The sequence below is a fragment of the Puma concolor genome, chromosome B2 (genome assembly GCF_028749965.1).
Source record: "Puma concolor isolate L17-30 chromosome B2, mPumCon1.1.hap2, whole genome shotgun sequence".
NCBI classification, from domain to species: Eukaryota; Metazoa; Chordata; class Mammalia; order Carnivora; family Felidae; genus Puma; species Puma concolor.
The window spans coordinates 36,591,579-36,605,779 of NC_141671.1; the positions used below are offsets into that span (position 1 = coordinate 36,591,579).

At 45.2% G+C, this 14,201-nt stretch overlaps 1 protein-coding gene and 1 pseudogene across 1 annotated transcript in view; both read right to left on the reverse strand.

Annotated features, from left to right (window-relative positions):
• Nucleotides 1-3,615: 3,615 nt before the first annotated feature.
• Nucleotides 3,616-14,201, reverse strand: part of TMEM217B (transmembrane protein 217B) — a 37,623-nt gene continuing 27,037 nt past the window's right edge. Inside the window, exon 2 of the mRNA XM_086706732.1 lies at nt 3,616-4,245. Within this exon, the coding sequence (XP_086562858.1) occupies nt 3,664-4,227 (564 nt within the window). The 5' untranslated portion in view covers nt 4,228-4,245 and the 3' untranslated portion in view covers nt 3,616-3,663. The remainder of the gene's footprint in view (nt 4,246-14,201) is intronic.
• Nucleotides 8,703-9,559, reverse strand: LOC112862460 (cytochrome b-c1 complex subunit Rieske, mitochondrial pseudogene; annotated as a pseudogene).

Consider the following 14,201-nt stretch of genomic DNA (forward strand, 5'->3'; position numbering starts at 1 on the left):
TTCCTCCTGACACCATCATCTCCCACACAGAGTAGCTTCCTTCACCCTGGGGTAGCTCTACTCTCCCAGGGTGTCTGCACCTTCTCAGGCTGCCACCTTTCCTTTTCCTCCCCTCCCTTCTCAGGGCTCTCTTCCAGCTGCGGCTTAAATGTCTCCTCCTCCAGGAAGACTTCCCTGATTCTCCAGTCTCTAAGAATTAGGCCTCCTCCGACGGTCCCCCCCAGTGCTTCCCTCAGCACCCATCTTATGGATCCAAATGGCCCTGAGTGACTCAGCCCTCCCGAGGCTGTCAGCCTCTTGAAATGTGGGCTGTATCTTACTTTCTAGGGGATTCCCCAGTTCCTAGCTCAGGGCCTGCTACGGCAGTAGGCACTCAGCAAACCTAGCGAAGCAGCGGGGGGGATGGAAGGCCAGAGATCTTCATGGGGGCGGGGGCCCAGGGGAGATAAGGAGGTGATGGTGACAGCTCTCGGCATATACCCTTCCCAGGGACACCTGCACCGTTCAAAAGGCTTGTTGTGGGCTTGGTGAGGTGAGCTGGAAGATGGGGTGGTGTTTCTAGGACCAGCAGCTGGTGCAAAGGAAAAGAAAACCGGCTGAGTCCCCCAGGGGCCCCCATTTCACAAATATTTGTGGAGCACATGCTATGCGCCAGGTGTCGTTCTAGGTGTTGGGAAAACAGCGATGAAGAAAACAGGGCGCTCATGTTTTGGGGGGCAGTGGAGGTAACTATAGTAAGTCAGGTGATGTGTTACGGAAAAAATAAACCAGGGTAAGTGGGTTACAGAGGGAGGCAGTGGGGAGGGGCCGGGTTCCTCGGTCAGTAGGGAAAGCGCCTCTGATGACTTTTGAGCAGACACCCGAAAGAAACAAGAGAGGAAACTATTGGATACCTGGAGTGAGAACATTCCAGACTGAAGGAACAAGGGGTGCAAAGGCCCTGAGGCTAGAGCGTGCTGGGTGCGTAGGAGGAACTGCAAGGAGGCCGGTGTGGCTGGAGCAGAGGGAGGGAGGACAATGGTGAGAAAGGAAATCAGAAGGATGACAGGAAGCATTTCCAATGTTTGAAGGTCAGGGAGATGAAGGCCAGTGAGGCAGGTGGTGAATGGAGAGTGATGGTCCTGGTGAGAAAAAGCTGTTTGCAGGTCCGGGAGGTATCAGTTGGTCAAAAGCCATGGAGAGGTCTAGCAAGAGAAGGCTGAGCTCAGGACTGGGCAGTGTGGAGGCCACCTTAACAGGAACAGACTCGGTGGAGTGGAGGGGGTTCTAGAGAGAATGGGAAGCTGGGACGGGGGAAGCGGGAGGCGGACAGACGGCGCTTCCGAGGAGTCCTGGTGTGGAGGGGCGCACAGCCTTGTATCTGAGCATCTTAAGCTTTCCTGCACCAGGTAACTCTGAGTTGAGCTGATTCTTGGAACTTGGCTTCCCTCTCCACCTCTTCTGCACACCGTCGCGGGTCTCCCAACCTCCCCACCGCCACCCCAGCTGGGAAGGGGGGATTAGAGCCTGTTGTCAGCCCATGTTTTATTTTTTATTATCTGGTACCGGTCAAGACGTGCTTTGTGAGACTAGGGCGGGGATGCACACTGTTAGTCCTCAGTTATCAGGTTGAGGCTCCCCAAATCCCTCATCATCCACCCTTAGAGGACTGGCTGGGAAGGCGAACGGCGCGAAGCAAAAGCTGATGACTGACTGCCATCTGGTGGACATTTTGGGAACTGGTTTGGCTCCAAGTCTGTGACGGGGTAGGGTGGTGGGAAGAATTTAATGAGTTCTCCCAGTAGCACCAGGCATTTATTAAGTGTTTGGTAAAAGTGGGCTACTGTCGTTATGCTCCTGGTTTGGAGGAGTGTGGTTAAAATAAATGTGTCCCTTGGGCGCTGGGTGGCTCAGTCGTTCAGCATCTGACTTCAGCTCAGGTCATGATCTCACAGTTTGTGAGTTCGAGTCCCACTTCAGGTAAACAAGAACCCCCTCCTCCGGTAGCTCCCTTCTCTCTCTCTCTCTCTCTCTCTCTCTGCCCCACCCCCCACTTGTGCCCTCTCATTGTCTCTCAAAAAAAAAAGTGTCCCTTGATTTCACTTACAACATTTTTCTTAATGTTTATTTATTTATTTTGAGAGAAAGAGATTGCAAGTGAGAGAGGGGCTGAGAGGGGGAGAGAGAGAATCCCAAGTAGGCTCAGCATCGTCAGTGCAGAGCCCTACTTGGGGCTTGATCTCAGAACTGTGAAGTCATGACCTGAGCTGAAATCAAAAGTTGGACGCTTAACCAACTGAGCTACCCAGGTACCCCTCACTCCCAACATTTTTTTGAACGAAAAGCAAATGCTCTAAAAGGAGGTCCCTCTTTTTTATCTTGGTGAAGATAAGGCTGCTTCCGGGAACCAAGTAGGACATTGTGTATACGGTCAGATGATCTAGATTCAAATCCGGCTTTAGCCACCGTGTGACCTTGATCACATCCCTTAAGCACCCTGAGTCTCCGTGTCATCAAACCATAAAATGGGAGCGTTAGCGTTAAAGGTACACCAGGCAGTGAATGTAAAGGGCTGTCAGTAAAAGAGCGTTAATAGTAGTGACATAGCAGCTCTCAACGCTGGGGTGTATTGTAAAACAGTGGTTCTCGGGACACCTGGCTGGCTCAGTTAGAAGAGTGTGGGACTCTTGATCTTGGGGTTTCGGGTTCAAGCCCCATGTTAGCTGTAGAGATTACCCAAAAAGATAAACTCGAAAAAAAAAAAATAAGATAGTGGTTCTCAACGGGGGGCGATTTTGCTCCCCAGGGAACATTTGTCAATGTCTAGAGATATTTTTGGTTGTCACAAGGATAGGGGGGATGCTCCTGGCATCTAATGGGTAGAGGTCACAGATGCTAAACATCCACCAATGCATAGAACAGCCCCTACAGGATAGAATTATTCTGTCCAAAATGTCAATAGTGCTTAAAATGAAAAAATCCTGGGGTTTCTAAAAATGAGGATTCTTCTTGCCATGTATGGCCCAACACGAAGAATTTCTTTCTGAAAAGTAAGAGAAAAGCAGAGTGATGCATGAAGCTGGAAAGGGACTCTTTCTACGATTATACGCAGGAGCAAAATGAGGGTCCAGATTATTGTGCTCTCCGGTATGGTAGCCAGGTGCCAGCCACGTGTGGCTATTGAAGTTGAAATTGCTTAAAATGGGAAAAAAAAACTTTTTAATTGATCCCTGGGTTGAAATAGCCACGTTCCCAGTGTTTAGTAACTTTGTGACTAGTGGACAGCACAGATATAGAACATTTCCATCGGCACAGAAAGTTCTACAGGATAAGCACTACTCAAAACAAAAAACAAAAAAAAAACCCTCAGCAGAACCAGGCATGGGTGAGACAATCTGCAAGAGAAAAATTAGAAACTAGGGACATGCAGGGAGAAGTAACGGCATATACCGAGACGGCTAAGTAAGAACAAAGGCAGAATATAATTAAAGGCTAAAACAAGTCACAAATACACACATGCACAATAATTGATCCATGCAAACGTCCCTCCCCCAAGAATACTCTTAGGTGCATAAAACTCAAGGACCCTGAAAAGGTAAGCAGAAGCAACAGAAGGCGAGCAGGGAAAAGGGGAGCTATCGCTGGGGAGCACTGTTTATTTATTTCTCTCCTTCCTGGCACAGTTCAGTTTAACTTGCGGGACAAGGTTCTCAGCCCGACAGGCGGCCACGAATTGACAGTACTGATGGAAGAGTGCCTGTGGCGGCCTATTTTAACTGAAATCTTGGGGTCCTTGTAAAGGACGTAGGTATACTTGGTGACAAAAGGCAGAGAGAAGAAGTGCAGGAGCATACGGGAGATTTGGAAGATCAGGTGGAGGTACATCACCTCCTTGAACTCATCTTTGATGATGCTGTTGACGATCACGATCACGGAGACACTGATGAGCTCATACGCGATGATCCACAGGGCATAGCACAGCAGCCCCACGTAGTTGTTCACGCGGATGCAATAGAGAAGCAACACGCTGAACACGAGGGTGATGGTGGATGAGACGACGTTGATGCTCCTCCTGTGGATCATGACCCAAGATACCAGCTCAGATTTTGTGTCCGTGTAGATACTGACTTTGTCCTCGTAGCCAAAGTACGTAGTGTGGTTCAACTCAAAGATGAGGAACTGGAAGGTGTTAAGGAGAGAGAAGATGCCCACCACGAGGGAGAGCGTCTTGTTGTGCATTTTATACATGTTTTATCACAGCACCTGCTGCAGGGGAAAAAAAAATGGAGATAAATGATACGGTGGTAGAGCTAACCCTAGACAAATTCCTTGAGCCCCCGGATGTAAATGGGAGGGAGCCAAGAGTAAAATTGGTATATGGATAGGCAATGGGCCAGAGGTCAAGGGACATGGGCGTCTGGCCCCTGCTCTGACGTGACTAGCTACAGGCGACCAAGTCACTGGGAATTGAGGGCGTCGTTGGCCCAGGATACCCCTGGGATAGCTCACAGCTCTGCTGTTTCAGAGGCAGCTATGCTTGAAGGGGGCCAAAAGCACGCTCCTGTCAGTGCCAGGCTTGTGGGAATTAGGAGGCTCCTGTATCTGGAATGATGATGAAGGCAGCTCTGGGCTCTTCTCTGGGATATTTGTTTCTGTGAAGTCAGAAAACTGGCATGGCTCCTTGAATGGGGGCCTGGAGTGACCCCTGATTTTTTTTTTTTTTTTTTTGCTTTTGTTTGTTTGGTCAGTGCAATTGTTCTATTGTAGTGAAATATACATAACATAATTTTTACCACTTTAGCCCTTTGCAGGTGTGCAGTTCAATGGCATTAAGTACATTCACATTGTTGTGCGACCATCACCACCATCCCTCTTCAGGCTTTTATATATTCCCCAAGAAAAAGTCTTGTACGTAGAAAATGCTAACTCCCGATTCCCCTACCCTCAGCCCCTGCTAACCACCAATCTACTTTCTGTCTCTGTGAATTATGACTACTCCAGGCACCTCATAGAAGTGCAATCATATGCTTTTGTGCCCGGCTTATTTCATTTAGCATATTTTGCTTCTTTTTTAAAATTAATTAATTAATTAATTAATTATTTTTAACATTTTAATTTTTTTTTAATGTTTATTTATTATTGAGAGACAGAGAAACAGAGCATGAGCATGGGAGGGGTGGAGAGAGGGAGAGACACAGAATCTGAAGCAGGCTCCAGGCTCCGAGCTGTCAGCCACAGAGCCCCATGCGGGGCTCAAACTCACAAACCACAAGATCATGACCTGAGCTGAAGTCGGACACCCAACTGACTGAGCCACCCAGGCGCCCCTTTAATTAGTTTTTTAAATGTTTATATTTGAGAGAGAAAGACAGTGTGCAAGTGGGGGAGGGGCAGAGAGACAGAGACAGAATCCAAAGCCGGCTCCAGGCTCCGAGCTTGGAGTTGTCTGCACAGAGCCTGACGCAGGGCTCAAACTCACGAACCGTGAGATCGTGGCTTGAGCCGAAGTCGGACTCTTAGCCGACTGAGCCACGCAGGCAACTCTAGCATAATGTTTTTCAAGTTCATCCCAAATATTCTTGTACCTTATTCCCCACTATCCTCCCAACTCCGTGTGTCTCCAGAGTTTAGTCCTTGGTACACAAACCTCTTGCTGCACTCCAGGCCCCAGCGGTTTCCCAGGTAGGGTGGGAGAAGCTTTGTGCTGGCTGGTGGAGAACTGCCCTGATCCTTCCCTGCCCCCCCCCCCCCAAGCAAACCTCCCATTGTCCCTGCCCACAGAACAGCTTCCAGAGCTGCTACTTTCCACGGGGTACTCTCCTGCATCATTCAAAAAGAAGGCCCCAAGCCACACAGGTGTCTTCCCTTGGTTTAAGACTGTTTTGGGGCACCTGGGTGGCTCAGTCGGTTAAGCGTCCGACTTCAGCTCAGGTCACGATCTCGCGGTCCGTGAGCTCGAGCCCCGCGTCGGGCTCTGGGCTGATGGCTCAGAGCCTGGAGCCTGTTTCCGATTCTGTGTCTCCCTCTCTCTCTGCCCCTCCCCCGTTCATGCTCTGTCTCTCTCTGTCCCAAAAATAAGTAAACGTTGAAAAAAAAAATTAAAAAAAAAAAATGATGTGGCTTGAGTAGAGAGGTAGGTTACAGGAGATGGTAGGGTCAGAAAAGGAGAGGACTTACCTGCCACGTCCAAGTTTCTCTGGAAGGCAATGAAGGAGACTCGGAAGGGCCTTAAGGATGTGTGTGTGAGTGTGTGTGTGTGTGTGTGTGTGTGTGTGTTGATCTGATTTGCATTTTAGAAAAACATTTCTTGGGGCACCTGGGTGGCTCAGTCAGTTGAGCATCTGACTTTGGCTCAGGTCATGATCTCGTGGTTCATGGGTTTGAGGCCCACATCGTGCTCACTGCTATCAGCCTGTCAGTGCAGAGCCTGCTTCAGATCCTCTGTCCCCCTCTCTCTGCACACACCCTCCCCCTGCTTGCACCTCCCAACAAATAAATAAATATTAAAAAAAAAAAGAAAAACCTTCCTTGCTGGTATGCGGACCGTGGGTCAGAAAGGAGGCAAGAGTAGAGGCAGGCAGAGAAGTTGACAGGTTTAAAGGCAATGGTGAAGCAAGGCAACATGAGGTGTTAGGGGGTTGCATTTGGGGTCTGGGGCTGTGGGAGGAGTCTGGGATTAGCACCGGGGTCAAGGGTGGCCCATTCACTGAGGTGGGAAGCACACTTAGAATGGGGGTGGGAAAGATGAAGAGGAGAGCAGCTTGGGAAATGGTGGGTTTGAGCTCCCCTGGGATATCCAAATAGATAAGTCTGTTATGAAGTCACCTCCATCAACCTGGAACTCAGAAAGAATCTGAGTGTTTCTGAAATACAGCATTGCTGGATACAGGATCCTTGGTTAATAGTGTTTAGAAGGGGGTGTATTCTGAATACATTATCACCACCAGCTGGCCTCCATTGTTTCTGCTAAGAAATCAGCTGTTAATCTTGAGATTCCTTATAAGTGTTGAGTCATTCTTCTCTTGTTGTTTTCAAGATTTTCTTCTTGGGGTGCCTGGGTGGCTCAGTCAGTTGCGCATCTGACTTTGGCTCAAGTCATGATCTCATGGTTTGGGAATTCAAGCCCCACACGGGGCTCTCTCCTGTCAGCACAGAGCCTGCTTTGGATCCTGGATCCTCTGTCGTCCTCTCTCTCTGCCCCTCCCCAGCTCATTCTCTCTCTCTCAAAAATAAACATTAAAAAAAAAAAAAGATTTTCTTCTTGTCTTTGACTTGAGCATTTACTATGCAGGGTCTATGGATCTCTTTGAATTTATCCTAATTGGAATTTTTTGAGCTTCCCGGATGTGTACGTTAGTGTTTTCCAATAAATTTTGGAAGTTTTCAGGCATTATTTCTTCAGATATTTTTTCTGTTCTTTTCCCTCTCTTCTCTCCTAATACCCCCACTATGCATACGTTGCTTCTTGTTAGTATGCTTCTCATGTTTCTCTGAGGCTCTGTTTATTTTTCTTCACATTTTTCCTCTCGGTTCTTCAGATTGCATAATCTCTAGCATCTATCTTCAAGCTCATTAATTTTTTTTTCTTCTGCCAGTTAAAATCTGCTGAACCTCTCTAGTGATTTTTTTCACTTCAGTTATTGGACTTGTCAGCTTTAGAATTTCCATTCAGTTCTTTTTTTTCTTTATAACTTATTTCTCTTTTATTCATATTTATTGATATTCTGTGTTTGATGTGACATTGCCATCATATTTTCCTTTACTCCTTTTATCACTGTTTCCTTTAGTTCTTTAAATATATATATGTTTAATGTTTATTTTTGAGAGACAGAGAGAGAGAGAGTAAGCAGGGTAGGGGCAGAGAGAGAGGGAGACACAAATAAATTTGGCTATTGTTGAAAGTACTGCTATAAACATCGGGGTACCTGTGCCCCTATGAATCAGCACTCCTGTATCCCTTGGATAAATTCCTAGTAGTGCTATTGCTAGGTCATAGGGTAGTTCTATTTTTAATTTTTTGAGGAACCTCCACACTGTTTTCCAAAGCAGCCGCACCAGTTTGCACTCCTACAAACAGTATGAGAAGGTTCCCGTTTCTCCACATCTTCGCCAACATCTGTTGTTTCCTGACTTGTTAATATTAGCCACTCTGACCGGTGTGAGGTGGCATCTCAGTGTGGTTTTGATTTGTATTTCCCTGATGATGATGGACGTGGAGCGTAGTTTCACATGTCTGTTGGCCATCTGGAAGTCTTCTTTGGAAAAGTGTCTATTTATGTCTTCTGCCCATTTCTTTACTGGATTATTTGTTTCTCAGATATTGAGTTTGGTAAATTATTATTATTATTTTTAATGTTTAACAGTGGCTTTATTAGGTGAACGCTTGAAAGCATTGAACGTTAAATTCAATGTACTTCACGTTAAATTTTTTTTTTTAACGTTTATTTATTTTCGAGACAGAGAGAGGCAGAGCATGAATGGGGGAGGGGCAGAGAGAGAGAGGGAGACACAGAATCTGAAACGGGCTCCAGGCTCTGAGCTGTGGGCACAGAGCCCGATGTGGGGCTCGAACTCACGGACTGCGAGATCATGACCTGAGCCAAAGTCGGATGCTTAACTGACTGAGCCACCCAGGCGCCCCAATTTACTTCATGTTAATGTTTGCAAATACATTATTAGCAATTCTTAAATATTTCAAATCAACTCACTTAAGTATAGAAGGCTTGCTCGTAGGTCTTCTGAGGTGACAAGACGACTGAAAGGAGCCTTGGACTTGAGTCCAGATCTCTAACCAACAATCACCATGTCATCACTGGTGAACCCATATGAGGGAACTTCAAGACTGAGAGGTGCAGGCCCCTTCCTGATCCCGCCAGAAGCATCATAGTGTGACCATGGCAAGGGCAGTAATAACCACCAAAATCTCCTGCATTTGCAATGGGTACACAACCAAGATGAACGCAAACACCTATCAGGATAACCCGTTCAGGTTCTTCTTTACTCGATCTAAATCATGCTGCGGGTCCCCCAACTGGGACACTTCAACTGCAGCTTCCTGCTCAATTTCCTTCCTGGTTCTACGACGCACAAACAGCGGTTTTCCTCTCCATTGGGAAGCCACGTTCTTGCCTTCTGGAATATCGGAGAGCTTGATTTCGATTTTCGACACGGCCAACACGTGAGCAGAAGCACTCATGCTGGAAACAAACTGCGAGACGACATTCTTTGACAGCATATGCGACACCTATACTCGTTGTTGCGGTTATCAAATAGGAGAAACCTTTTCTAGCCTCACTGCTCTCTTTTGAAGACTTTGTACCATCTAACACTTCGGTGCGTCGATAGTCAGACAAGCCAGGCACTCTGATGTCTGTGTGGGGATAACGGACAGAAGCAGGGACATTGAGGCCCACGGAGGCGACTCCTGGCACAGGAAGGGCCGCCTCACGTCCGGCACTGGCGGCTCCAGGGTGGCGGGCACCGAAGCCTGCACCAGAGACCGCAACGTGCTCGCCACCCCGCGGGACGTGGCCCATAGGACGGGCGCGAACAGGCCCGAACGGGCGGCCACCGACAACATGGCGACAGCTGCTCCGAACGCCGAGCCGGTCGGTCGCAGGCGAGTTTGGTAAATTCTTTATAGATTTTGGATACTAACCCTTTGGACGATAGATCATTTGCAAATTATTTTCTCTCATTCCGTTGGCTGCCTTTTAGTTTTGTTGTTTCTTTTTTTTTTTTTAATTTTTTTTAACGTTTTATTTATTTTTGAGGCAGAGAGAGACAGAGCATGAACGGGGAGGGTCAGAGAGAGAGGGAGACATAGAATCTGAAGCAGGCTCCAGGCTCTGAGCGGTCAGCACAGAGCCCGACGCGGGGCTCGAACTCACAGACCTCGAGATCATGACCTGAGCGGAAGTCAGACGCTTAACTGACTGAACCACCCAGGCACCCCCAGTTTTGTTGTTTCTTTGCAGTGCAGAAGTTGTTTATATTGATGAGGTCCCAATAGTTCACTTTTGCTTTTACTTCCCTTGCCTTCAGAGACGTGTTGAGCAAGAAATTGCTGCGGCTGAGGTCAAAGAGGTGGTTGCCTGTTTTCTTCTCTTGGGTTTTGATGGTTTCCTGTCTCACATTTAGGTCTTTCATCCATTTTGACTTTATTTTTGTGTGCGGTGTAAGACATGGTGGAAAGTGGACATTGTAGACAATATACTGTAGCAACTCTGGGTAATGGGATACCCCACCCCTCCCCTAGGCTTGTTATTTGCTTGTTTACTTGTTTAGTGACTGGCTGGATTACTTTGGTAAACTGTATTCTCCCCTGCACCCCAATATCCCACAGTGTGAAGCTTCTGATATTGTTTGTCAGGGAGGTGCAGCTTAGGGTATGCCCACAGTCACTCTAGGATGACAATGGTTTTGGAAGTGCTGTCTTTCCTCTTTCTCCAACCATGCCTTAGTTGTTAAAATTCACTAATCTCTGGCTGATTGCTCTATTGTTTTCAATAATGCCCTAGGGCATAAATTGCTCTACAGACTAATCCAATAAAATTTGGGCTCCTTTGAAGGAACAGTTTCAGAAGTCAGTGTTTGAGGGTGTGTGTGGGGGGGAAAAAGAAGCCGGTGTTTGATATTTTTTCTGACCCTAGGAGGGTTTCTCTTAGTTCTTTCTTTCTTTCTTTCTTTTTTTTTTTTCTAATTGGGTTGCTTGTTTTATTTTTTAAAGTTTATTCATTTATTTTGAGAGAGACAGAGAGAGAGCATGCTCTCTCTCTGTCTCTCTCTCTCTCTCTCACACACACACACACACACACACACACACACACACACATGCATGCGTGACGGTGAAGGGGGAGGGGCAGAGAGAGTCCTAAGCAGGCTCCAGCTGTCAGCACAGAGCCTGAGCCCAATGCAGGGCTTATCTCATGAACTGAGATAATGACCTGAGCTGAAATCAAACATCGGACGTTTAACCAACTGACCCACCCAGGTGTCCCCTCCTAGTTATTTCTTTCTCCGGTTCTCTCCTGAAAACTAGCTGGCCTAAAGTTTAGCCTCTATCTTCATTGGAGCTACACATCTCCTATCAATTGCCTTTTGCCACAACCTTCACTGTTTTTTGGGTTTTTTTTTTTATTGTTTTTTTAATGTTTACTTTTGAGAGAGAGACAGAGTGTGAGCAGGGAGTGGCAGAGAGAGAGGGAGGCACAGAATCCAAAGCAGGCTCCAGGCTCTGAGCTGTCAGCACAGAGCCCGACGCGGGGCTCGAACTCACAGACTGTGAGATCATGACCTGAGCCAAAGTCGGACGCTTAACCGACTGAGCCACCCAGGTGCCCCCAACCTTCACCGTTTTAAAGAATGTCTTTAGGTTTGAACTTCTCTATGCTCTATTGGAAATGAATCCAGTTCCTTTGGGAAGAGATTGTGAACAATCTGTTTTATGGCTTACTTCTCTCCTGTCCCAGCCAAAATCTCTGAGCCACGGCTTTGGAACTGTGAGTGAGGACAATTATATGTTTCTGTCTTAGGGACACTCCTGCATTAGGAACTGAATGCTCTGTTGGGGGGTGGGGGGAAGAGAGCTGGATAAACAACATGTATACACATACAGTGGGATATTACTCAGCCTTAAAAAGGAAGAAAATTTTGATCCATGCTACAACATGGGTGAACCTTGAGGATGGTATACTAAGTGAAATTAACCACTCAAAAAAAAGACAAAGGCTTTTTTATTCCATTTACATGAGATAGCTAGAGTAGTCAATTCATAGAGACAGAAAACAGAATGTTGGTTGCCAGGGGGTGAGGGGGGAGGCCGAGGAGCTGTTGTTTAATGGTTATAGAGTTTCCGTTTTGCAAGATAAAAAGAGTGCTGGAGATCTGTTGTACAACAATGTGAATGTACTTAACATTATTAAACTCGGCACTTAAAAATGGTTATGATGGGAGGTGCCTGGGTGGCTCAGTTGGTTTAACATTTGACTCTTGATTTCAGCTCAGGTCATGATCTCACAGTTCATGAGTTCAAGCCCCACATCAGTCTCTGTGCTGATGGTGTGGACCCTGCTTGGGATTCTCTTTCTCTCCCTCTCTATCTGCCTGCCCCCCCCACTTGTGTGCGTGCATTTCTTTCTCTATCAAGATAAATAAATAAACATTTCAAAAAATGTTTTTTTACTTTTGAGAGAGAGAGAGAGAGAGCTTGAGTGGGGGAGAAGGAGAGAGGAGAACAGAGGATCCGAAGTAGGCTCTGGCCGACAGCAATGAGCCTGATGTGGGTCTCGAACCCATGAACCATGAAATGATGACCTAAGCTGAAGTTGGATGCTCAACTGATTGAGCCACCCAGGAACCTCTAAATAAATAAACTTTTAACAAATGGTTATGATGGCAAATTTTATGTTATGTGTATTTCACTATAATTTAAAATTTTTCAATTATTTAAATTTTTAAAAATGAAAGTGAAATAATCTTTTTCAGACATTAAAAAAAGCTGAAAGGATTAATCATCAGCAGACCTGCACTACAAGAAATGTTAAAGGAAGTCCTTCTGGCAGAAGAAAAATGATACCCAGTAGAAATCTGGATCTATACAAAGGAACAAATAACCCTGGGAATGGTAACAACATAGGCAAATATAAAAATTAAAAAAAGGTATTTTTCTTGTTATTTAAAGCTCTTTGAAAGATAATTTAAGGAAAGATAATAACAATATATGAGGAGGTTTATAAAAGTCAAATGTATGGTAACAATAGCACAAATAGGAGAAGAAAATTGGAAGTCTACTGTTATAAGATTCTTATACTACATGTGAAGTAGCATAATATCACCTGAAGGGAGTTGTGCTAAGTTAAAGCTGTATACCATAAACTCTAAAACAGCCACTAAAATACACAACAAAGAATTACATATCTATAATAAGTTGGCAAAGGAGACAAAATGAAACCATAGAAATATCAAATTAATCCAAAAGGAGGTTAAAAAAAAGAGGAAAAAGAAAAGAGAAAAGGTGTGATGAATAGAAAACAAATAACAAGATGGCTACTAAATGTAAATGATCTAAATACTCCAACAAAAAAGCAGAAGTTGTTAGATTGGATAAAAAAGGAAGACACAGGAACACCTGGCTGGTTCAGTCACTAGAACATGCAACTCTTGATTGCAGGGTCGTGAGTTCAAGCCTTATGTTGAGGGTAGAGTTTACTGAAAAAAATTAAAAAAAATTTTTTTTGGTGGGGGGCACCTGGGTGGCTCAGTCTATTAAGCAGCTGACTTCAGCTCAGGTCATGATCTCACGGTTTGTGAGTTCAAGCCCCACGTCGGGCTCTGTGCTGACAACTCAGGGCCTGAGACCTGCTTCAGATTCTGTGTCTCCCTCTCTCTCTCTGCCTGCTCCCTGCTCACATTCTGTCTCTCTCTCAAAAATAAATAAATATTTAAAAAAATTAAAAAAAATCTTTATTTATTTTTGAGAGAGAGTGTGAGCAGGGGAGGAGCAGAGAGAGAGGGAGACACGGAATCTAAAGCAGGTTCCAGGCCCTGAGCTGTCAGCACAGAGCCCGACACGGGCCTCAAACTCACAGACCGTGAGATCGTGACCTGAGCTGAAGTCAGACACTCAACCGATTGAGCCACCAAGCGCCCCCCAAATTTTTTTTTTAAAAAAGGAAGACCCAACTAGTTACTTCCTATAATAAACATACTTCATATGTAAAGACATAAATTGACTAAAAATAAAAAGATGGGAAAAGATATACCATGTCAACACAAATTAAAAGAATATTAGAGTGGCTGCATTAATATCAAGTAAAGAAAACTTCAGGGCAAAGAGTAATCTCAGGGATAAAGAAAGTCATTTCATAATGATAAAAGGGTCAATTCATCAGAAGGATATAACAATTCTAAACATTTATGTACCCACTAATAGAATTTCAAGATACATGAAGCAAAAACTGGTAGAATTATAAAGAGAAATGGACAAATCCACAATTATAATCAGAGATTTCAATGCATCGCTTTCAGTAATTGATAGAACAAGTAGACAGAAAATTAGAAAATATATTAAAAGATTTGAATAATACTATCAACCAACTTGATCTACTTGACGTTTGGAGAACAGTGCACCCAACAATAGCAGAATAAATATTCTTTCCAAAAGCACATGGAACATATATCAAGATATAACATATTCTGGACCATAAAACTATTTTCAATAA